Source organism: Hippocampus bargibanti, linkage group LG09, assembly GCF_051943395.1.
Source record: "Hippocampus bargibanti isolate YZ-2025 linkage group LG09, ASM5194339v1, whole genome shotgun sequence".
NCBI classification, from domain to species: domain Eukaryota; kingdom Metazoa; phylum Chordata; class Actinopteri; order Syngnathiformes; family Syngnathidae; genus Hippocampus; species Hippocampus bargibanti.
The window spans coordinates 23,934,830-23,960,136 of NC_142742.1; the positions used below are offsets into that span (position 1 = coordinate 23,934,830).

General features: G+C 42.6%; 1 protein-coding gene across 1 annotated transcript; it reads right to left on the reverse strand.

The window, feature by feature from the left end:
* Positions 1–376: 376 nt before the first annotated feature.
* On the reverse strand, positions 377–23,050 carry LOC148894058 (uncharacterized). The gene is made up of 11 exons (XM_089004917.1): positions 22,993–23,050; positions 11,429–11,478; positions 7,450–7,560; positions 7,224–7,328; positions 6,946–7,099; positions 5,587–5,747; positions 3,972–5,504; positions 3,582–3,785; positions 1,554–2,510; positions 516–635; positions 377–409 (listed from the first exon to the last, which is right to left on the reverse strand). The coding sequence occupies exons 1-11, from the start codon at positions 23,048–23,050 to the stop codon at positions 377–379; spliced, it is 3,486 nt and encodes a 1,161-aa protein (XP_088861043.1).
* Positions 23,051–25,307: the final 2,257 nt, after the last annotated feature.

A 25,307-nucleotide genomic window follows, 5' to 3' on the forward strand; every position in this document is an offset into this window, starting at 1 on the left:
ACTTCTGGAGATTTTAGACCTGCTCCATCTACCTTGATGTCCATATCAGGGACTTCAACATTCAGCTGTGGTAAGGCAATTCCAAATTTGGGTAATTTGAGTGTTGGCGGTTTGAATTTGGATGGCGATCCTTCAACACTGCCGAATCCAGTTTCAGATTTTGGAGCCTCAATATCTACTTGAACTGATTGTGTCTTAACATCAACATCTGGAAGTTCAACTTCAGTTTCTGGAAGTTTGATCTCTCCCTCTCTCTTTGAAAGGCTTAAATCAATGTCAGGTCCTTTCAATTTTGGCATGGAGATGCCAAACGTTGGCATTTTAAACTTGCTCTCATGGCCATCAATATTGACATCCACTTCTGGTGGTGTAACCTCTACTTGAGCTGCAGTGATGTGCATTTTCCCTTCTGGAATTGCAACATCAACATTTGGTAGTCTGGCATTAACTTCAGATTCTTTACTGCTTTGCTTGCTCAGTGAGAATTTAGGGAATGTGAATCTAGACTTTGTCACTTTCACATCAATATCTGTGTCAGGCACAGGGATTTCAGCCTCAACCTTGGCTTCTGGTGATTTTAGACCTGGTTTGTCTACCTTGGTGTCTCTGTCCGTATCAGGGACCTCAACATTGTCCTGTGGTATGGCAATTCCAAATTTGGGTAATTTGAGTGTTGGCGGTTTAAATTTGGATGGTGATTCTTCAACACCCTGTAATTCATCTTCAATTTTCGAATCCTCAATTTCTACATGAACTGATGGTAGTTTAACATCAACATCTGAAATTTGTACTTTAGATTCTGGTAGTTTAATGTCACCTTCTTTCTTTGACAAGCTTAAATCAATATCGGGTCCTTTCGTTTTTGGCATGGAGATGCCAAACTTTGGCATTTTAAACTTGCTCTCATTGCCATCTGTATTGACATCCACTTCAGGTTTTTGTAGCTCTACTTTAGGTAAAGTGATTTGTATTTTCTCTTCTGGAATTGAAACATCAACGTTTGGGAGACAGATATCAACTTCTTTACTACTTTGCTTTGTTAACGAAAATTTGGGAAATGAGAATCTTGACTTCTTCACTTTGACATCAATATCTGTGGCAGGCTCATGAATTTCAGTCTCCACCTTGACTTTCTGTAATTTTAGACCTACTTCGTCTCCCCTGATGTCTCTGTCCATTACAGGGACTTCAACATTGTCCTGTGGTAAGGCAATTCCAAATTTGGGTAATTTGAGTGTTGGTGGCTTAAATTTGGATGGTGATCCTTCAACACTTCCTGGTCGAGCTTCAATTTCCGGCACCTCAATATCCACTTGAACTGATGGTAGCTTAACATCGACATCTGGAAGTTCAGCTTCAGATTCTGATAGTTTGATGTCTCCCTCTTCCTTTGACACAGTGAAATCAATGTCTGATATTTTCATTTTTGGCAGTGAGATGCCAAACTTTGGCATTCTAAATTTGGTCTGCGGGCCATCTACATTGACATCTACTTCTGGTGATTGTATATTTCCTCTCTCCACCTTGACATCTTTGTCAGTTTCCAAATTTACTTGTGGTAAAACCACACCGAATTTCGGTAATTTCAATGTTGGGAATTTCAATTTAGAGGGAGATTCCTCCAGACTGCTCGCTTGAGGGTCACTGTTGAAAGGTTCTGTGTGGACTTCAGCTGATGGTGGTTTCATTTCAACATTAAGGTGTTCAACTTGAAGCTCTCGCTGTCTAATATTTCCATCTTTCTTTGATATGCTTAAATCACTGTCAGGCCCTTTTACTTTTGGCATGGCAATGTCAAACTTTGGCATTTTAAATTTGCTTCCCTGGCCATCGATGTGTACATCCACTTCTGGCGGGTTAAACTCTACTTGAGGTGGACTGACCACCAAATTTCCCTCTGGAATTGAAACATTAACATCTGGGAGAGCACTCTCTTCTCCAGATTCTTTGCTACTTTGCTTTTTCAATGAGATTTTGGGAAACGAGATTGTGGGTAATTTAAATTTTGACGGCGATCCTTCAAGGTTGCTTGCTTCAATCTTAGGATCTTTTATCTCTACTTTTACGGATGGTAATTTCACTTCAAGGTCTGTTTGTTGAATTTCAGGTTCAGGGACTCTCATCTTTCCATCTTTCTTCAGTAAGCTTACATCAATGTCGGGTCCTTTTATTTTTGGCATGGAGATGCCAAACCTTGGCATTTTAAATTTGCTGTCTTGGCCCTCTAGCTTGACACCAACTTCTGGTGGTTGAAACTCTCCTGGAGATGAAGTGATTTTCCCTTCTGGAATTGAAACATCAACATCTGGGAGACTCATATCAACCTCAAATTCTTTGCTGCTTTGTTTTGTTAATGAGAATTTGGGAAATGAGAATTTCGATTTCTTCACTTTGACATCAATATCTGTGGCATACTCGGGAATTTCAGCCTCAACCTTTACTTCTGGTGATGTTAAACCAGCTCCATCTATCTTGATGTCTCCTTCCATATCAGGGACTTCAACATTGACCTGTGGCAAGGAAATTCCGAATTTGGGTAATTTGAGGCTTGGTGGTTTGAATTTGGATGGTGATCCTTCAACACTCCCTGGTCGAGCTTCAATTTTCGGAGCATCAATATCGACTTCAACTGATGGTAGCTTAACATCAACATCGATGTTGACATCCATTTCTGGTGATTTTATATCTGCTCCCTCCGCCTTGACATCTTCGGCTATTTCCCAATTGCCCTGTGGTAAAGCCACTCCGAATTTTGGTAATTTCAATTTTGGGAATTTGAATTTAGAGTGAGATTCCTCCCGACTGTTTGCTCGAGGTTCACTCTTGGGATCTTCGGTGTGGACTTCAGCTGATGCTAGTTTTATTTTAACATCGGGGAGTTGAACATCAGGGACTCCGATCGCTCCATCTTTCTTCGATAAACTTAAATCGGATTCAGGCCCTTTCACTTTTGGCATGGAGATGTCCAACTTAAACTTGCTTCCTTTGACCTCTTGTTCCTCTTGTGTCGTTGTAATTTCTATTGATGGACCAACTGCGTCGATGATTGGTGGTTCTATACTAACTGCTAAAACCTCCTCGGCAATTTTCTCATCAGTTTTTACATGTTGGTCTCCATTGGATCTGCCAACTAAGAGACTCGGAGAAAGAATCCCAAAATTAGGTAGTCTGAATGTTGGCCTCCACAATTTCATTGGTGATGTTTCATCCTTTGTCGCAATGTTTATCTTTGGTGTTTTAATATCACTGCCAACCGAAAGCTGACTTTCTTCTCCACCGGGAATTTTGACATCAGCTTTGGCCTCTGGTAGAGTTATGTCTTTTGTCACTAGACTAATAGCAATTCCTGGTTCTTTCACTGTGGGCATCAAGATGCCAAATTTTGGCACTCGGAACTTGCCTCCTTTATGTTGAATTTCAGCATACAAGGGTTCAGTATCTATCTTGTCTTCTTTCATTTTTGCCTCTGCAATTCCAATATTCGCTTTTCTAGGAGCAACTTTATCTTCCTTCGATAAACCAAAATTAATATCAGGTCCTTTTACTCCCAACTTTGGCGGTTGGAATTTGCCTTTATGTACATCAAGTTCAACTCCAGACAAAAGTCGTTCAGGCGTTTTATCTTTCAGCAATGAGGACTGTGCTTTTCCAGGACTTAAATCCACATCTGGGGCTTCTTTTAATTGTGCCTCGGATTCAGGCTCTGGCTTTTTCTCATCCAACTCTTTTTTGAAGAAGTTCACATTAAGTTGTGGTCCAGTGATCTCCGGTATCGTGAAACCAAACTGTGGCATTTTAAACTTGCGTCCTTTTGATTCCTGATCTTTGGGCAACCCTGCAATGTCAACTGGTGGCTTATCTTCCTGAATAATTTTATATTCCCCTAACTCAGCGTCATGTGACTGGACTTTTCCATCAGACTTTGATAAGCTCAAATCAATGTGTGGACCTCTTAACTTTGGTAGTGATGCTTCAAATTTCAGTATCTCGATGGGGGATTCCGCTGAATCAATGTATTCAAGTTCACCAGTACTTGCCAGGAAAGATCTTTCAGCTTCGTGCATTTTGGCATCTGACGTGATGCCGCCTTCAGCTATTTGTTCTTGTAGGAATATTGTTCTTTGTCTGTTCACCGTGTCATCCTTTGACCCGGAAATAGTTGGCTTTGTGAAATACATTCCAACATCCGGCACTCTAAAGTCGGCATTTGAAAAACCGATGCTTGGTAAAACTATCTTGGTCGTCTTTGATGTCTTGTCAGATTCTTTTGAGTTGAGTGCAAGTTCATATGCTTGTGTTGTCTCTGTAGTTGTTTGGTCCAACCGGGTAACAATTAAAACTTCTTCTGAAGGTGAGTCACTCGGTTTGATCTTCGGGAGGTTGAATAAAGTCTTGGATAAATCTGGAGTGGAAGTGTCCTCTGCCTTACTGAGGGGTGCTCCCTGTTTCATTCTGCCGTCAGCGACTTTTGTGGGCGTTTTCACTGAAATTCTTTGAGCATTGGCATCGATCACGGTGATTTCTTCAGGAATAGGTACTCCACGCCTATCGACCTTCGGTAACTTATATCCAGGCAATTTCGAAACGGCCTCTTTTACCCTGTCCACATCAATTGAGAGTTGGACTGTTTCTGGTAGTTCATTGAGGGCTCCTTTCACTTTTGTCCTTCTCCCTACATCCTCCATACCAGGAATTTCAATATCTTCACGCTTGGGGAGTAGGGCTCTATTTTTACTTTTTCCTTTGCCTTTGATGGGGGATGTTTCATCAGTTTGAGGGGTACGCTCGGGCCGATCTCCCTTGTCAATGCCTTGATCTGCTATTTCTAAACTTGCGCCCAGGGTTTTTAGCCTTTTGGGCGATTTTGCCTTTACCTCCTTCTTCTTTGATTTGTCCTTCCCAATCATTTTTAATTTCAATTCCGACCTTTCTTTCTTTTTTTTCTTACCATCGGGCGACAGTGGTCCTGTGGGGCTATCTTGACCCGCCAGAGCCACCGTGAGATCGGTTGTTTTCAAAGCAGTGTCTGTAGCAATGAGCTCCACCTTGTGCTGAATGGCGAGAGGTTTTGTCACTCTTGCGTCAGAACCTTCTACCAGAGCCATTTGCTCTATCCTGTGCACTTCGGGCCTTCTGTCCATGGGGCTTTGAAGGACTTCGGGTGAGATGAGTTCCACAGCTTCTTGTGCGCATGACGGCGCATCCGTCTCCTGATCTTCAGACGAGCTAATGCGGCCTCTCTTTGTCAGAGATGGAAGCTTCATCTTATGCCGTTTCTTGCCTTTAAGGGCATCTTGCGTCTTGATTGGCGACTCTGTGTCGCTCGTGGGAGGACTCAGCTCCAACTTCCTCTGCTCATCAGCCTCAGAGGAACTATGAGACCTTGCAAAACGGGACTTCTTTCCTCTCCCAAGGGAGGGAAATTTGGGCCAAGAAATGCGTGCATCACCTCGTCTCTTGGATTTCCCATGTTCTCTCATCTCTGGAGTGAAGGTTTCATCCTCCTGGTGAGGAACATGATTGTTAGGTTTGCCTAAGAAAGAGACGCCCGCATAATAAATTGAATATGTGACAAAAAAGAATTACAGGGATGATGTCAGACTCAGCGGGGAGTTCCCCCTCTGCGATGTCGGGTTTGCGTTTTAGGCAGAGCTTCACTTTGTAAGCCTGAGCACGCTCCAGAATCTCAATGGCGTCCTGATATGACACATTGTCAAAATACACGGTGGCGCTCAGAAGTTGATCGCCTACATTGAAAGAAAGATTACAACTTGTGACAAGAATACCGGTACGATGACAACTGAGCAAATACACTCCCGAGTTCAGATTTGAACAGTGATACCTTGGCTTACAAACTTAATTGGTTCCCAGAAAGTATGTATAAGGCGAAGTGTGTATTCCAAACATTAATTTCCCATAGGAAACCATTAAATTAGAATAATCCGTTCCCAGGTCCCCATAAAGCATAATTTTCAACTAAATAAGCCTTAAAACTACACACAATATACCTTATTTTATGTGTAATAAATGTACTATGGTATTGTAATGAAATCGTTTTATTTACCTTTGTGCTGGTCGTTGCTGGCTTGATGGAATGGATAGCGTTTTTTCATAAAGTGTCTCAAGGAGCTTCGGGTTGTACATCTTAGAAGTTGTGATATGGCAACAGCAACAGATGCACGCAGACACACTAGAAACTTAATTAATAGCTGGTTCCCTTGTTTGTATGTTCTCTTCAAATTGTACAGATGGCTTGTGCGGGTTATTTGTGGAGCCTGATTGATGGGATATTTTAACCTTGCAGTCTACACTCTAGCTTTGAACTATCAATAAAGTTGAAACGAGTCCAAATTTCACTGTGTTTTCTATCCATTTTCTCACCATTTCACTTTTGTTTGTTTTTTTTCACTTTTGTTTTTTGTTTCAAGATCTGTCGTCTCATGTGTGCGTTTGTTTTTGTAACCCCTCCCCCCGCTCACTGCTGTGTGTGACCTGCTGCGTGTGTCACCTCCCTCCTCTACCACGGATCCTGACCAATCGCGAGCGGCTTTAACCGAAAACTGGGGGCGGGGAATAGAGGGAAAAAAAGCCGTCTGCAATTTCCAGGTTTGTTCACTTCAGCGATATAGCTCCAAGAACCACCTCATTCGCGAACGCCACATCACTCATTGTGGCGCTCCGTGTTTTTCCCGAAAAATAGTTTGTATGCTATATATATATATATATATATATATATACAGTAAAGTCTCGTTATATCGATATCGGATATATCGATAGTCCCGGTTATATCGAAACTATTTCTATGCACGCACAGAGAAAATTACATGCAAACAGGGTCGGATATATCGATAGTCCCGGTTATATCGATATTTTTCGGACTCCCTTGAATATCGATATAACGAGACTTTACTGTATATATATTCTTTGTCAAACTGGAAGCAGTACCTTCTTTCAGCTGTAGACTTTTGGAGGCAGGGGACTCTGGTACGACTTCTTTGATGAAGATGCCCTCTTTGCCACCTCCACCATAGACAAGACCTTCTGCGCCGCCATCTTTGGCTGTTTTCACGATCGTCTCTGACTCTGCGCTATACGCTTCCTGTGGAAGCACCACCACATGGACGATAGCTGTTTAGGAACAGCCGCAGCGCCTCTTGCAATCTGACTAATAAAGGCATATCCAATCCAATCCAATCTGTAGAAATTGATTGGAGATGACTTGCCTTCAGTTTGGTCATTTTTGGAGACGAACGGCGGTCAAACCCACAGCCAAATCCAGACTTTTTACCCTTCCTTCGACTCCCTCGCTTGTGGTGTGGGTCATCGTCCTGCAACAAAACCAGCGAGTGTGTCTTCAAACATTACTTCCAACCTTTGTCCCCTTTGTTGAATTATACACGCGAATTGAGACCGTTGCGCCAGACGAGTTTCTGGGAGTACAGTGGTTACCTCCTTGTCACTGTCGCTATATTTCTCCGTCTCTGGATGATCTTCCACGGGGGACGAACCCTGCGGGCGTGGTCTCTCCCCTTCGGCGAAGTGAGATGGCTCGTCACTTGTCTATAGACGCAAAGGGTGTACGCCATGCGTTCATTGGAGAAATGTTTTAGTTTTATAACTCTTTTTATTTATTGATTAACTGATTTTTACAGATTCCATACTAGATTTTCCAGGTACAGTGGGGCCTCGGTTTATGAACACCTTGACTTACGAAATTTTCGGTTTACGAACGTAAAATTTATGAAAATTAAACCTTGGATTAAGCATTACTTTTCGGGATACACACCCACCACAGCTGGCGGAGTAATCTTCGGCGGAAGAACACCAAAGCACATGACTGTCACATCCTGATTGGCATCAGGTGCGCGTCCCTCCCCTCCCTGTTCCTCCGGCTCGCACACCTGATTTCCATTCACTAATGTGCTTCCTGACTATAAAAGTCACCCAGTTAGTCTCTGTATTCGCCGGTGTATTTCCCGTTGTGACTTATCGCCTCCACCGTTTGCCAGGTTGGTCTCGCTCGGTATTTGCTGCCCCGTTTTTGTCTTGTTCTTTTCTTTCCCCCCCTGCGTGTCTCAGTAAAGCCTCTTTTGAACCCATTACTGTCTCCATCATGTATTTTGGATCCAGCTCCCTTTTGTCCGACGAGGTCGTTTGCTCTCTCCTCGTGCGGACGTGACAATGACCGAACAGCGCCCCAGCCGGCCTACCTTTCCGCACCCCCTTTCTCTGAATGCACATGTCGATCGAGAGAGAGAGGGGGGAGGGAGGAGGGGAGAGAGGTCGATCGCCTCCAAGGAGTTTTTTACAGATACTTTTGTTGTTTTGGGACCGAAAAAGACCCCACCACAGGCTCATGTTCAGCCGAAGAAGACACAAAAGAAAATTACAGTTGAGGAGAAGAAGGAGATCATTGAGAAAAACGAACGAGGTGTGTGTTTGTCTGATTTAGCGGCTTAGCGGATATGCTAAGTCCACCATTGCTACCATCCTTCGCCTAAAAGCTTTACACAAAGGCTTTATTTACTCAATGCTTTCACGTGACTAAAGGCTTGGCATGATGTTACCCTTCGATCCTTGAAAGCAGCATGGAAGAATTTGTGGCCCGCATGCATCCTTGAGAGGGACTTTGACGGATTTGATCCTCATGACTCTGTTGTTTTGGACGACATTGTTTCCATTGGACAGAACATGGGACTCGAAGTGGATGCAGATGACATCGAGGAGCTTGTTGCTGACCATAATGAGGTCCTCAACACAGAGGATTTGATTTGCCTTCAAGGGGACACGCAGAAGCAAGCCATTCAGGAGTTGCTTGCTGGGTCCGAGAGGACACTAATTTCATCTCTGCTGTATGTCATGCATATTAGCATATTTGACAATAAAGCGGACTTTGACTTTGACATCCAGAAAAGACTGTGGCTATGAGAATCATCAACATGATGAATGATAATGTGATGCCTCAGTTTTGTAAGACCTTACAAGTCAGAAAGCAACAGGTGTCAATTAAGAGCCATCAACGACCATCACACATGTAAATAAAGTGACTTTATTATACAATGCAGTGTATTTCCTTCATTAGACACAGGTCGGAAAGTACTTGATGTATCGAGTGGAAGAAAGGTAGATAAGGAGACTTGGTGGTGGAATGGGGAGGTGCGGGAGTGTATACAGAGAAAGAGGTTAGCAAAGAAGAAGTGGGACACAGAGGACGGACGAGAGTAGACAGCAGTACAAGGAGATGCAGCGCACGGTTAAAATAAAGGTGGCAAAGGTCAAACAAGAGGCCTATGATGACTTGTATGCTCGGCTGGACAGCAAGGAAGGTGAGACTGATCTTTACAGGCTGGCGAGACAGAGAGACAAAGATGGTAAGAACCTGCAGCAGTTTCAGGTGATTAAGGATAGAGCTGGCAATGTATTAACAGGTGCCAGTAGTGTGATGGCAGGATGGAAAGAGTACTTTGAAGAATTGATGAATGAGGAAAATGAGAAGGAACAAAGAGTAGAAGACGTGACTGTTGTGGACCAAGACGTAGCAAGCATTAGCAAGGATGAAGTGAGGAGGTCACTGAAGAGGATGAAGGGGGAAAAGGCACTTGGGCCTGATGATTTACCAATCGAGGTATGGAAGTGTCTTGGAGAGGTGGCGGTGGTGTTCTTGACTGGGTTATTCAACAAGATCTTAGATGGTGAACAGATGCCTGAAGAATGGAGACGAAGTGTACTCGTGCCCATTTTTAAGAACAAAGATGTACAGAGTTGTACGAACTACAGAGGAATAAAGTTGATGAGCCATACAATGAAACTCTGGGAAAGAGTAGTTGAAGCTAGACTAAGAGCAGAAGTGAACATTTGTGAGCAGCAGTATAGTATGGCTTCATGCCAAAAAAAAAGAGTACGACAGATGCTGTGTTTGCTTTAAGAATGCTGATAGAGAAGGTCAGAAGGAATTGCATTGTGTCTTTGTAGATCTGGGGAAAGCGTATGACAGGGTGCCCAGAGAAGAGCTGTGGCATTGCATGAGGAAGTCTGGAGTGACGGAAAAGTATGTCAGAGCGGTGCACGACATGTATCATGACTGTAAGACAGTTGTGAGGTGTGCTGTCGATATGACTGAGGAATTCAAGGTGGAGGTGGGACTCCACCAGGGGTCAGCTCTGAGCCCCTTCTTGTTTGCTATGGTGATGGACAGGCTGACAGACGATGTTAGACAAGAATCTCCTTGGACCATGATGTTTGCAGATGACATTGTGATCAGTAGCGAGAATAGGGAACAGGTGGCGGAGAAACTAGAGATGTGGAGATATGCCCTAGAAAGGAGAGAAATGAAGATCAGTCGCAGCAAGATGGAATATGTGTGTGAATGAGAGTTATCCAAGTGCAAGAGTGATGCTACAGGGAGAAGAGATAAAGACGGTGGAGGATTTTAAGTACTTGGGGTCAACTGTCCAGAGCAATAGAGAGTGTGGAAAAGAGGCGAAGAAGCGTGTCCAGGCAGGCTGGAGCGGCTGGAGAAAAATGTCAGGTGTGATGTATGATAGAAGGGTTTCAGCTAGGATGAAAGGAAAAGTGTATAAAACCGTGGTGAGACCAGCCATGATGTTTGGACTGGAGACAGTGCCACTGAGGAAAAGACGGGAAGCAGAGCTGAAGATGTTGAGGTTTTCTTTGGGAGTGACCAGGTTGGATAGGATCAGGAATGAGTACATTAGAGGGACAACTCATATTAGAGGCTTTGGAGAGAAAGTCAGAGAGGCCAGACTGAGATGGTTTGGACTTTTCCAGAGGAGAGAGAGCGACTATATTGGGAGAAGGATGCTGAGTCTTGAACTGCCAGGCAGGAGACCGAGAGGAATACCGAAAAGGAGGTTTATGGTCGTGGTCAAAGAGGACATGAAGGTAGCAGTGTGAGAGAAGAGGATGCACAAAACCGGGATAGATGGAGGACATTGATTCGCTGTGGCGACCCCTGAGGGGAAAAGCCGAAAGGAAAAGAAGAAGTGTATTTCCTTCATTACAATACAATAGCACATTTATTATACATAGAATAAGGTATGTTGTGTGTAGTTTTAAGGCTCATTTTGTTGAAAATTATATTTTTCGGAGACCTGGGAACGGATTGTTGTCATTTTAATGGTTTCCTATGGGAAATTAATTTTTGGGATACACACTTTTCGCCTTACACATTCTGTCTGGGAACCAATTAAGCTGGTAAGCCAAGGCCCCACTGTATCTGTACTTAGCCTTAGTATTTCTATGTTTGGCGAATTGCGTGTGGATAACGTTCGTTTAAAAAATGAAGACTATACATTTCTGGAGTACTTATCCCCATTTAGATCATTCTTTGACACCTGTCTGTCAAAATCCAAGATCCAACCATTGGTTCCTGTTCATCTGTTCTGTTCAAGTGTATGTTTCGACTCACTGAGCGGTCCTCTGAGCCGAGGTCTGGCGCTCTCAGCCTTCGTTCACCTCCTACGAGCACAAAACAGCAAAACACAACATATTACTTCAACATTTGTCTTAACTGTTGTCTCATCTTAGACTCTGAGCCCCCCTGCCCTTCCTTTGGGAGCTCATCTCCTCCATCAAGTTATGTTAAGTGGTCCTCTACATTCATCCATACAGCCCCCCCGCCAAAATAATGTAAAAAATAAAGGGAAAATCATAGTACCAACACATCTGGTTGTATTTTAAGCTATTTTACGTTGTTATGCTATTTTACGTTTGCGGGTCACCTAAATGAAGATTTGAGCAGTGTTTGAGGTGACACCAGAGCTCCTAGTAGCAGTGTAACTTCATCACTCTGTAGTGCAATTTGTGAGCAGAAGCGGTTTGGAAAAACATAATAATAATAATAATAATACCACTACTACTACTGCAAATACTAATACTACTAATACTATTACTACTACTAATAATAATAATAATACTAATACTACTTCTATGAATACTACGACTACTAATACTAATACACATACTATTACGACTAATACGTACTACTAATAATACTATGACTAATACTACTACTATTAGTACGAATACTAATACCACCAATATTAATACAACTACTACTACTACTAACACTAACACTCCTACTACGACTAAGATTACAAATACTACTACTACTACTACTATTAATATTAAAAAATAATACAAATACTACTACTAATAATAATAATACTAATACAACTAATACTACTACTACTGCTACGACTACTACTACTACTAATAATAATAATAATAATTAATAATAATATTAATAATGGGAACAATATTTGTCCTACTGTCATTCATAATACAGTAAAGTCTCGTTATATCGATATCGGCTATATCGATAGTCCCGGTTATATCGATACTATTTCTATGCACGCACGGAGAAAATTACATGCAGACAGGGTCGGATATATCGATAGTCCCGGTTATATCGATATTTTTTCGGACTCCCTTGAATATCGATATAACGAGACTTTACTGTATATCCAGATGATTGTCATGAAAGCATGTTTAAATAAAACTGCGTTCAGCTCGTGTACATTTATGTGAGGGTTATTGATCAGGTGAACGATACAACATGTTGTTTTCAACCGCGCATAGTATGACCTCCTTCACTGCGCTAACGTTTGTCATGTGCGCCCTGACTGCTTGTTTAAGTGCATTAGTGTTAAGAGGTGGCGGTATGTTCGCTTTTGGGGTTAGGGCGGGGCGGAGGGGTTCAAAGGGTTCAAATCACATTCCATTAGAAAAGAAGAAGTAACAAACATCAACAAAACCAGAGTCAACATTATCCGGATCAAATGGAACATTGATAACATTCATAATACAATCTCTCCATCCAGAAAAAAAAATCAAACGAAACACCCCAATAACAGAAATACAGTATTAGCTCATACAGTTGACCTACCTGCTGATGTCGTTTTTCTCAAATTGGAAATGACTTGAGGTGCTTTTAGACACAACAAGTCACTCAAATGATTTAGCGTAGCTCGCGCGGTGGGTGGGCGTACAAAACCTCACTTTATGTATGTATTGGCATTGTTAAGTTACTCTGTCACAGTAGTTGGCAAATACAACTAAATGTAGCTTGTGTACAATAATGATATACCTCGCACAAATAGACTTTTTTTGTTTCCTGTTAGTTTGTTAAAAATAAAACATTAGTAACATAAATCATGAATTATTTCAAACTATACCGCACCTAGAATTAAAATATTGGAACCCAAATGTGTTTTTTAAAGGTAAACAGCTGTTCACACAAATGCGTGTCACTCCAAAGTGTAATATACCGCTTAACAAATGGACCTCCTGCAAAGCAGAAAGCTGACAACATGGGCTACAAATTCAAGCCATGGGCTACAAATTTCAATTCAACTTCAACCCGCTATTGCTTTATTGGAAGGTTGTCAGTAAATTTTTTGCCACATTGTAGTTCCGGTTTCCTCTCGAGAGCCATTAGAAATTTGGGGAAGCCTTTGGAACGTTTCATCCGCTCCACATATTACGTATAGAGTGCCCAACAAATGAATGAATAACTTGTTTTCAAATTTGAAGTTAAAAATAACTATTGTTAAGGCAATTCACTATACCAACACATTTTAAGCATATTTTCTATTTCCTTACACATCATTTTATTTTCTCAGACTTCCTGTCATGATGTCACATTCTGTCCATCTTTACATCGTTTTATTTTCTTAGATTTCCTGTCATGACGTCACATCCTGTGAACGCCCCTCCATCCCTTCTCTCTTCGCTCTTCTCCCTGCCTGCCCCTTGGGGTATGCAGTTACATTTTGTGCCGTCCCAAAGATGAAAGAATCTTTTTGTTTCTACTTTTGATTCCTACTTCATTAATAATGGCCCTAGCAACTGTTATTGTGGTCTACATGGGATAATTTGAACATTTGGTTGGGGCTTTAGCAAGCATCATGGCACTTGAAAAGCTTGATTTGCTATCACGGGCCAAGTAAAATGAGGTGGCTGACCATGTTTGGCCCCCGTGCCTTCACTTCGATACCTGTGATTTAAGGGATTATCCAGCAAGCTGAATAGAAAAAAGAGCTAGCTATCTCACTAGCTTGCCAGAAGAGCATGGCACTTGACATGCTTGATTTGCGTTCACGGACCGAATAAAATGAGGTGGCTGGCCGGATTTGGCCCCCGTGCCTTGACTTTGACACCCATGATTTTTGGGGACCTTTCACATTGCTTTGGTGGGTGAAAGCTGTGGAAAGGCAAGCCTCAGGTGTCGTGTCATGTTTTTGGTTAGTAGCGGTGAGTTGAAAGTGGTTTCATCCTGCAAAGGACTGATGCTCCAGGATGTTGTCGCCGAGTGGATTAGAGGAATGGCGAGGAGCGGCGGGGGGGCGTCCGGCCTTGTCATGGCTACAATCATGGTGGCTCGTGTCAAGTGCACGGCGCTGATGAAGTGCCCGTTTCTTTTCATGGCTGTGCGTGCGATGAGCTTTGACGTGACGCGGCTCATGCCCAATGAACCGGAACTCCTTTCTCAAATATTTGTCAGAAGCTCACTGTACAGAGCTTCAAGGAGAGAGCATATGGGGTTTTTTTCACACCGATGAACACATTTTCTGCACGCCGCTTTCCTTGTTGCTAGTTCGAGGTTGCCATTGGCCTGTGGTATACCGAGGTACTTGTAGCTGTTTTCAATGTCTGCTATTGTTCCTTCATACATATATATACACAGCGGCTAGATAGCTCAGTTGATAAGGCATCGGTTTGGCATATGGGAGAGAAAAATGAGCACAAAAAACATCATCCAGTGTGGGTCCTTGGGCAAGACCCTTCACGCTAATGCCTACCTCATACAATGATGAGAGACAATAAATGGAATGACATGCTGGCTCAGACGTCGCCCGGCCAAACAAGGTCTGCGTCAGGTGCTGGGGAACCAGAGCACCTTGATGAAAAATGGGCTACTGGAACAAAGCGGAGATGGACGAGATGCGATAACATCGCTCTGTTGAAATGCTACTACTCAAGCAACCCTAGTCAGAGGGGTTACATGCGGAGTATGGGGGCTGAATGGTTACTTCGAAACCCACAGTCACGGTTGACCACGAAACAACTAGTAGCTCAGTGTTCCAATATCCACAAACAGCAGAGCAGACCCTCCAAGGCTGGAAACTGAAACATACTGGAAAGGCATATGGGAGAAGGAGGGCGCACATAACAGCAGTGCATAATGGCTGGTGACTCTGAAAGAGGAGCACAGCAACCTCCCTGAACAGAACCCAGTTACCATCACAGCGGCAGATATACAAGAAAGAGTCTCAGGTATGAAAAACTGGACGGCACCAGGCCCGGATATGGTCCACACCTACTGGCTAAAGAAACTCACAGCTCTCCACGAGCGCCTAGCAGCACAAATGAACCAGTTGCTGATGGATGGTACTCACCCAGGATGGCTAACCGAAGGGCGAACAATCCTGATCATGAAGGATTACTCAAAGGGTGCAGTTCCTTCCAACTATCGGCCAATAACCTGTCTCTCCACAACATGGAAGCTCATGTCAGGCATCATTGCGGCTAAGATAAGTGCACTCATGGATCAATACATGAGCAAAGCACAGAAAGGCATTAGTAGAGATACTAGAGGTGCCAAACATCAGCTGCTGGTTGACAGAACAGTCGCACAAGACTGCAGGTCCCGACATACCAACCTGTGCACAGCCTTGATTGATTACAAGAAAGCATATGACTCGATGCCACACACATGGATCACTGAATGCTTGGAGTTGTATAAGGTCAACAGGACCCTGAGAGCCTTCGTTGCAAACTCGATGAGGATGTGGAAAACCACACTTGAAGCCAATGGCAAGCCACTAACGCAAGTGTCCATAAAATGTGGCATATACCAAGGTGATGCGCTCTCCCCGCTGCTGTTCTGCATAGGACTGAACCCCCTCAGCCAGATAATCGCCAAGACAGGCTATGCATACCGCCTCAGAAATGGAGCTACGATTAGTCACCTCCTCTACATGGATGACATAAAGCTGTATGCTAAGAGCGAAAGGGACATAGACTCCCTGATCCACACAACCAGGATCTACAGCAGTGATATCGGAATGTCATTCGGGCTGGAGAAATGTAGTCGGATGGTGACTAAGAGGGTCAAGGTAGTCCACACTGAAGGGGTGTCACTCCCTGAAGGAACAATAGCAGACATTGAAAACAGCTACAAGTACCTAGGTATACCACAGGCCAATGGCAACCTCGAACTAGCAACAAGGAAAGCGGCTACGACCAAATACCTCCAGCGGGTGAGGCAAGTCCTCAGAAGCCAGCTCAATGGCAAGAACAAGACCCGGGCAATAAACAGCTATGCCCTGCCAGTGATCAGATACCCTGCAGGAATAATAAGGTGGCCAAAGGAACAGATTCAGACCACGGATGTTAAGACCCGAAAACTCCTCACTATGCATGGAGGGTTCCATCCCAAGTCCAGCACCCTGAGACTGTACACAAGCCGTAAGGAAGGAGGCCGGGGACTAGTGAGTGTGAGAGCCACTGTCCAGGATGAAACATCCAAGCTCCATGAATACATCAAAGAGAAGGCTCCAACGGATGATGTACTCAGAGAATGTCTCAAACAATGAGGAACAGAGGATGAGGTGCTGGATGAGGGACAATCATGGGAGGAAAAGCCCCTACACGGGACGTACCACCGAACCATAGCAGAAGTGGCTGATCTCAAGAAGTCCTATCAGTGGCTAGAGAGGGCTGGCCTAAAGGACAGCACAGAGGCACTCATCCTGGCTGGAGAAAATCGAGAAATACCAAGGGCTCAGAGAGGAGCTGGAGAGAGCCTGGAAGGTAAAGGTGACAGTCATGCCTGTGGTGGTCGGAGCACTCGGGGCAGTGACCCCCAAACTCCACGAGTGGTTGCAACAGATCCCGGGAACAACATCGGACATCTCGGTCCAGAAAAGCGCAGTGCTGGGAACAGTACGGATACTGCGCAGAACCCTCAAGCTTCCTGGCCTCTGGTAGAGGACCTGTGGCGTCACCGGTGCGCACCGCAGCTTTAAGCTTTAATGTCTTTCAATTCCTTGATCTCCTTGATGTGCGTCTCACCCTGACGCATATCACAGGCTTGAAAATGGTATAAAAGCAGCTGTCGTGGGACAGGGAGATTCAGACTCATCTCGGACTCAGACCCAGACAGACGCACCGCTCGCAGAGACCTGCTCAGCATCGCACGGAGTTTCACAGCACGACTTGGTCGACTCTACGCCACGATCAAGCTCTGCGCATCGTCTGCCTGGAAGATCTGACAACGAACCTACTTACAAATAAAGAGAAACATCAAACTCTTTAGACCCGAGCTAAGATGGGGGACAGACACCACCCATGGTGGGTGAGACGAGGATTTTATATATATATATATATATATATATATATATATATATATATATATATATATATATATATAAATGTGTGTGTATATATATATATATAAATGTGTGTATATATATATATATATATATATATATATATATATATATATATATATATATATATATATATATATATATATATATATATATGTGTGTGTGTATATACACACACACACACACGGCTGGCGGAGTAACACGGAGGAGTAAAAACACCAAAGCACATGAGCGAAAAGTGCCCCAGCCGGCCTGCCTTTCCACACCCCCTTTCTCTGAATGCACACGTCAATCCAGAGCTAGAGAGAGAGAGAGAGAGAGAGAGAGAGAGAGAGAGAGAGAGAGAGAGAGAGAGAGAGAGAGAGAGAGAGAGAGAGAGAGAGAGAGAGAGAGAGAGAGAGAGAGAGAGAGAGAGAGAGAGAGAGAGACATTGATCGCCTCCAAGGAGTTTTTTACAGAAACTTTAGCTTTTTTGGGATCGAAAAAGACACCACAGGCTCGTGTTCAGCCTAAGAAGACACAAAAGAAAATTACAGTCAAGGAGAAGAAGGGGATCATTGAGAAATATCAGTAATAATAATATATTTATATACAGTAAAGTCTCGTTATATCAATATTCTCGGGAGTCGGGTGTTTTGAAAGGCGCTTGAAATAAAATGTATTATTATTATTAAAAAATATCGATATAACCTGACTATCGATGTATCGTAATAAGCAGTACTATCGATATAACCGATACCGATATAACGAGACTTTACTGTATTTGATTATAATAATAATATATATTATTTATAAGCGCCTTTCAAAGCTCTCCAGGACATTTTACGAACACAAAAAAGGGACATAAATAAAACCACAGATAAAATTATCAATAAGAACAAGAGATAAAACATCCGTAATATTGACTCTCTTCCCACTTTCAAATCCCACCTCAAAAGCCATCTGTTTAAAATTGGATTTTGCATTAATGGTTTTAATGTTCTGGTCTTGGCAGTGACCCCCAAACTCGACGAGTGGTTATATATTCTTCTTTTCCTTTCGGCTTTTCCCTTCAAGGGGTCGCCACAGCAAATCAGTGTCCTCCATCTTTAGAGGTTTGATCCACCTTTTACGTGGGATGCCCTTCCTGACACAACCCTCTATGTTTATCCGGGCTTGGGACCGGCACAAGAAGACTTATGTCCCTTTGTGGCGACACAACAAGCAACATTACACATGTGTGTGTGCCGATTACAAAATGGTAATCGGCACAGCAACATTCAATTATTATATTCAATTATTATGTACAGTAAAGTCTCGTTATATCGATATTCACGGGGGGGCTGAAATAATATCGATATAACCGGGACTATCGATATATCCGACCCTGTTTGCATGTAATTTTCTCCGTGCGTGCATAGAAATAGTATCGATATAACCGGGACTATCGATATATCCGATATCGATATAACGAGACTTTACTGTATATATATATATATATATATATAGTACTAATAATAGTAGTAGTATCGCGCCATGCCCCACTGGTTGTTATATAACTTGACAAACACTGATGTTGTAATGAATAAAAAAAAGTCAATCATACTTTCATAAATGACATATTTTGAGAAATATAAAACCAAGAAAAATATTTCCTTGGTTTGACGCAAGCCGGGTGGTCAAACTCGAGCTATAATGTCCCCTTTGACTGCTAAAGGTAGCCGTTTGGTTTGACCGTTTTCGACATAGTGCGACAGTAGCAGGGAGGCTGCAGATGCCGCAGGTTGTCACCGCAGCTGCGGTCATGGGTGTGGCTCCCCCGGCGCCGACGACTGCCCCGAGCATTTTGCCCGCTCTTATTTTTTTTGCTTTTGCGAGTCGGGACGTTCACGTCTGACGCCAATCATGATGTCTTGCAAAAACAAAAGCTAAGTCAGTTAGCAGATTGTTTCCTCCCCCATTATCTTGCATAACTCCGCCAAAAGGCACACAGACGCTTGCTTGAGCCTGCCACACAAGATCCATTCACGGCAGCCCCCCGCAACCCCCCCCTTCCAATTATAATAAGATTTCAACCAATTAAACGCAATTAAATTCCAACCTCGTGCTCCCAATATACTCTATTGCCATCCACTGGAACAAGAAATTGAAGCTAATTGCTCAACGTAATCTTCAAATTTCAAATCTTGGAGACACCTGGCTGAGTTGCCAGCACAAATCCCTTCTATACCTCCTTCTGATCTGTCGTGCGTATGAAAAAATAAAATAAAATAAACGCCTTCTCACAGATAATTACACAACCCGAATTGTCCACTGCACCGCGTACTGCAATGTGATACACAGATTTCGGCCCAAAACGTGAAACAAACAAGAAATAACTAATTCAACTGATAGATAGATAGATAGATAGATAGATAGATAGATAGATAGATAGATAGATAGATAGATAGATAGATAGATAGATAGATAGATAGATAGATAGATAGATAGATAGCTAAGCAACTCAAGTAGATCGAATGCTAGCTAGCTAGCTAATAGACAGGTATTAGCTAGATAGATAGATAGCTAATAGATATCAAATAGCCAGCTAGATAGCTAGCTAGCTAGATAAATAGATAGCTAAGAAAACTCAAATAGATAGAAAGCTAGCTAGCTAATAAACAGCTAATAGCTAGCTAGCGCATAGACAGCTAATAGATAGCAAATACATTGGTAGCTAGTTAGATAGCGATAGATGGAGATAGAGAGAGAGAAATAGATAGATAGATAGATAGATAGATAGATAGATAGATAGATAGATAGATAGATAGATAGATAGATAGATAGATAGATAGATAGATAGATAGATAGATAGATCTATAAATAAATAACACCGACAAAGAAATAAATAACATAAAAAATGGAAATGAATAACAGAAAAAAATAACAAACCAAAGATAACTGAAACAATAACATAAATAAATAGATAAATAAAACCAGAAAAAAACTAAATAAAAGAAAAAAATGAAAGAGGAAAATAACAGGAATAACTGAAAAAAATAACATTAAAAATAGCTAAATCAATGCATAAATAAATAAATACAGAGGGAGATCGATAAATGAATAAATAACAAAAAATAATGGAAGAAAATAACAAAACAAAAAATAATTGCAAAAATACCAAATAAATAGATAAATAACAACAGAAAAAAATAAATAATAGAAAAAAATAAAATAGGAAATAACAGAAAAAATAACATTAAAAAAATTGCTAAATAAATAAAAACCGAAATAAATATATAAATAGAGATCAATACATAAATATATAACAGCAAAAATAATGAAAATACCAGAAATAAATAATAAAACAAACATAACAGAAAATAACAAATAAATAGATGAATGAAAACAAAAAATAATCCAGAAAAAAATAAAAGAAGAAAATAACAGAAAAAATAACATGAAAAAATAGCTAAATAAATAAAAACATAAGAACGTCAATAAATAAATAACAGAAAAAATAACAAAACAAAATTATTGAAAAAAATAACATAAATAAATAGATGAATAAAATGAGAAAGAAATAATTAAAAGAAAATAACAGAAGAAAATAGCATAAAAAATAGATACATTAAAAATAGCTAAATAAATGAAAAACAGAAATAAAAAACAACAGCAGAGAATAACAGGAAAACATAACAGAAAGAAATTGGTAAAAAAAAAATAACATAAATACTAAAGAATAAAAACAGAAAAACAAATAACAGGAAAAAAAAGAACAACAAAAATAACAAATAAATAAAAACAGTAAATAAATGAATAGCAGAAAAAAAGATAAACCAAATCAAGCCGGTGCAACTCGCAAGTCAAGGTCCCTCTGTCCACATTTGGGACCTTGGGCTCGTGCCGTCAAGTGTTGCCATGACTTACTTTGCCGCAGTTTGGCCTCCCGATGCCACACTCAAGCAAACCTTCGCCGTGCCCATTAAAAGGCAGCAGCATTGTATCATATTTCTTTTCACAAAAAAAGCCTGCGAGTACTAAAATGATTCGTCATTACAATCAACATATGCTGTATGAAATGATATTGTCCAATTAGAGCAATATATCGTTTGGTTTAAAAAAATTGGTCTGATATGAATAATGTTGATCAGAAAGTGTACAATGGCTCCTTCTGGTCGTTTTACATTATGTTGCTCACATGAGCTATCCAGCTAGCGATCTAGCTGGCTACCTAGCTATTTGCTATCTATTAGCTAGCTAGATGACTACCCAGCTAGCTATATATTTGCTATCTATAAGCTAGCTAGCTAGCTATCTATCTATTTGCTAGCTCGCTAACTTTCTATCTATTTTAGTTATTCTGGGTTCGAACGCTGGCGCATGTGGCTACCACTGCTCACCCACAGAAAAACTGATCCTGTGACTGTAAAGTGACGTTGAGTTTTGAAAGGAGCTTATGAATGAAATGTATTATTATTATTTTTTAACGCATCTTCTTTTTGATGTTTTGTTTTTCTCATCCGCTACAGCTGCATTGTTGAGTGTCCCGACGTTGCCACAACAAGCGCTTCTGTGCAGCAGCAGCAGCAGAAGGAGGAGGAAGGCGAGCCCTCCCAGAAGGGGATGATGATGATGATGATGATGATGATGACATCTCTGCAGACGACACACCCAGCGCTCACTGCAGGTCGGCATTAGCAGCACGCGCACACTCGCGCGTCGCGCACACCCGCACAGGCCGCTGCTGACTCAGCAGCGTGTTTGTCAAAGCCAAACACGAATCCGTTTTCCGAGACCGTCCACCCGGGAGGTCTCAAAGCCTTCAAATTGTGCAATCGGATGCTTTTTAGCACCCGGACAAAGATGCACCGAGGTGATAAACAAATCATTTCACATAAATGTTTTAGTATTAAAAAAAAATGTGATGTGATGACATAACATGACCATTCACGGGCAGATTTTCTACCCCAAATAAAATGAGCCTATCCGTTGATCGAGAAACGGCAGGCGGACGTGGACCGCAAAAGAGGAGAGGCTGGGTGGGCGGGGTCATCAGGCAGGGGGTCGGGGGGGGGCTTAAGTTGAACACCCTTATCGCCGCGGCTGGTGGATGGATGATTTTGAGCAAAAGGTTGCCTAGAACCTGTCGCGTTCTGCCAAGCGGCCGACTGGTCGCCAGCCCAACGATTGGATCACATTGTTGTTTGGATTTAAAAAAATGGTGGAACTGTACTTGTGACCCGCCATTCCCGTTCGTCCGTGGTTACGTTCAATATTTTGAAAAAAATACTTTTTGGGCTCGTATAAAATATTGACAATTTAATATAATTAGGATTCAATTCACCTGGAATGACATTTCCCCGAGTTTTTTGAAAACAAACAAATGCATCGTCAACATACTCTGTTTTGCTTGAAGGTATCGCACACATGAAAAAAAACAACAACAACATGCGCTACCTTGCGTTCGGGCCTTCAGATTGTCATGTCTCTAAAAATAGTTTCTCTAACGAGATTCAAACCCTGAAGCCCCAAACTGCGCGGCAGACATGCTAAACACTCCCGCGCCGCGCTGGCCGCAGCCCAAACGAAATTCCGCGTCAGATTCAAAGAAGTTCACCTGCGCCGGCGGGGGCGCCGTGCCAGTTCGGGAAGGCGAGGTGGAAACAGTCGCACATGATGGCGGCGTCCGCAGCGAAGACGAGGTCCTAGATGGGGCGAGGGGGGCGGGGGGGGGGGGGGCTTTTTTTTCCCCTTCTGCTCCGGTTCCGACAAGAGCGCTCGCTGCCGTCTGAAGACTGCCAGGCTGCTTTCGTCCGCTCAACATCACAGAACCGTCCACAGCGCTGCTCGATAACTGGCTGATGGGAGGAGCTGACCCCTCCCCTCATCCTCATCCTCATCCTCATCCTCATCCTCATCTTCCGCCTCGCCCCACCTCCCTCCCTTCATCCATCTTTTTGCTTCTTAACCCTCCTCTGCCTCCCCCGCCTCCCCCTTGATCATTGATCGCTGTCGTCGGACAAGGACGTTCCGCGTCTGGCTCCAGCGCTGATGGAGCGTCTGCATGCATGCATCCGGGTGTGTGTGGCCGTGGATTTATTTGGGTGTGCAATGAATGCGCGTGCGTGTATTTCAAGGAAGAGAAGAAGGAAAGTGAAGAAGTAGAAAATCAAATAAAAATAATCATACATTTTAAATAAAATACAATTACAAATAGAATATAATAAATAAAATACAATTATAAATAGAAACAAGAGATAGAGCTACACAGAAAATCGTCGGCCCCGCCGGCACCTGCACAGGTGTTGGTCGTTACAATCCGTGGCAGACTGTCACGTTCTGGTTGGCGACCAACGGATCGCTGACGGCCCCGCCCTCAGTTGCGCAGATGTTGGTCGTCCTCATCAGTGGCAGTGGAAAGGACTCCCGGCACGACCATTCGGGGTCGGGTCATTGTACTGTGAATGTGTTTGCTTTACCCTGTCAGGTTTGTTTCACCTTGGCAGATTTTTACTCGTGGTTTTCTTTGATACTTTGTACTTTTCTGTTCAGATGACTTTGATGTTTTAGATTTTGTTCCTGCTGACTTTATTTTAACACAATTTGTCAAATACATTCTGCTGCTCCCTCCTGCCTGCTTTTTTGGGATCCACAACCACCGTCAACACCTTGCAAACCGAGACAGAATGACCCGACCCCGAATGGGCGTGCTGGGAGTCCTTTTAACTGGCACTGATGATGACGACCAACACCCGTGCAACAAAAAATACTAAATAACAAATTATGTGACAGAGCACAAAAGATACAGACAGTCATTCAATCTTAAGCTCTTTCAGCACCTTCTCTGTTGTATGAAGCAGTTCTAGGGGAAACTAGAGAAGATCAAAGTGTCCATTTCACCAGTGGATGAGGGACATCATGGTGAAACGTGCACATCTGCTTCAAGTTAAATGTTGACAGCGAACACCAAGGTGTAGCATCCATTGACGAAAAGAGATTGTCTCACATCTCCTGTCCCACGTCAATCCACTTCAATTCCAAGACGCAACACGTCCACGTACGCATCGGCCTTCCTTTCTTCTCATGGCAGGCTCCTCAAGCCATGCATCCATCCAGTCGCAGACTGTCCAACGGTCAGCTGAAGCTGTCACAAAGCGCTTAACATGGACAGCTACGATATACAGGAAATAAAGCAATGACAAAGATAGTAGAAAGCACTAGGGAGTGAAACGTATCGTTGACATGTGACGTGTTGTATTGCCGTCCGCCATTTTTTTTTTTTTTGCACGTGCAGATGCATGAATAAGAGCAGATGTTTTCCGGCCGTGTGACCCGGACAGATGGAAGTAAACATCCCATGATTTTATCCACGTGGAGTTTGTTCGGCTATTTAGCGTAACGATGGCGATTGTTAAAAAACTTTGAATGAAAGTTGACATGGGCTCGTAGGATTCTGCCATTTTTCAAGAGAGTGAAACGGCACCGGCGTGACGGCTTCACACCAAGACCGAGCTCGTGCCGCCTGGATGCAGACGGCTTCTATTCCGAATCAACTATTTCAGTGATTTTTATATTTTTTTTGTTCAGAATGGAAAAGCTAACGTGAATTCGAATGAAGTTCCATGAACTCATTCCCTGCCATTCCCGAATTTATTCAGGAATTGCATACCGAAATCCGGTATTCGCCACCGAATTCGTTCGGGTTTTTTTTTTTTTTTTTTTGCAGGCAGTGCCGATAAAGTGCTGGTCAGACCTCTGGCGAAGTTTTGCCCTTCCACGAGGGGGCAGCATTTGCCTTTTGTCAATGTTACTGCTTTGTTACAGCTTCGCTACGGCTGTTGTTTAAACGCTATATAAATCAATATGTATGTATTGCATTGTATTTTAGACAGTCACCCTCATTTCAAGCTCATATAAGTCTTCTGTGGGTCC

Excerpts from the sequence above, each read along its gene's own strand:
- LOC148894058 (XM_089004917.1), bottom strand. The coding sequence starts at position 23,050 with ATGTGCGACTGTTTCCACCTCGCCTTCCCGAACTGGCACGGCGCCCCC. Across the intron at positions 11,479-22,992 it reads CGGCGCCCCCGCCGGCGCAG|GAGGTGAACGAAGGCTGAGA; the intron begins GTGAACTTCTTT and ends TTGTGCTCGTAG. Across the intron at positions 2,511-3,581 it reads TGTCTGGAGTTGAACTTGAT|GTCAATGTTGAAGTCCCTGA; the intron begins GTACATAAAGGC and ends TCCTTGCCACAG.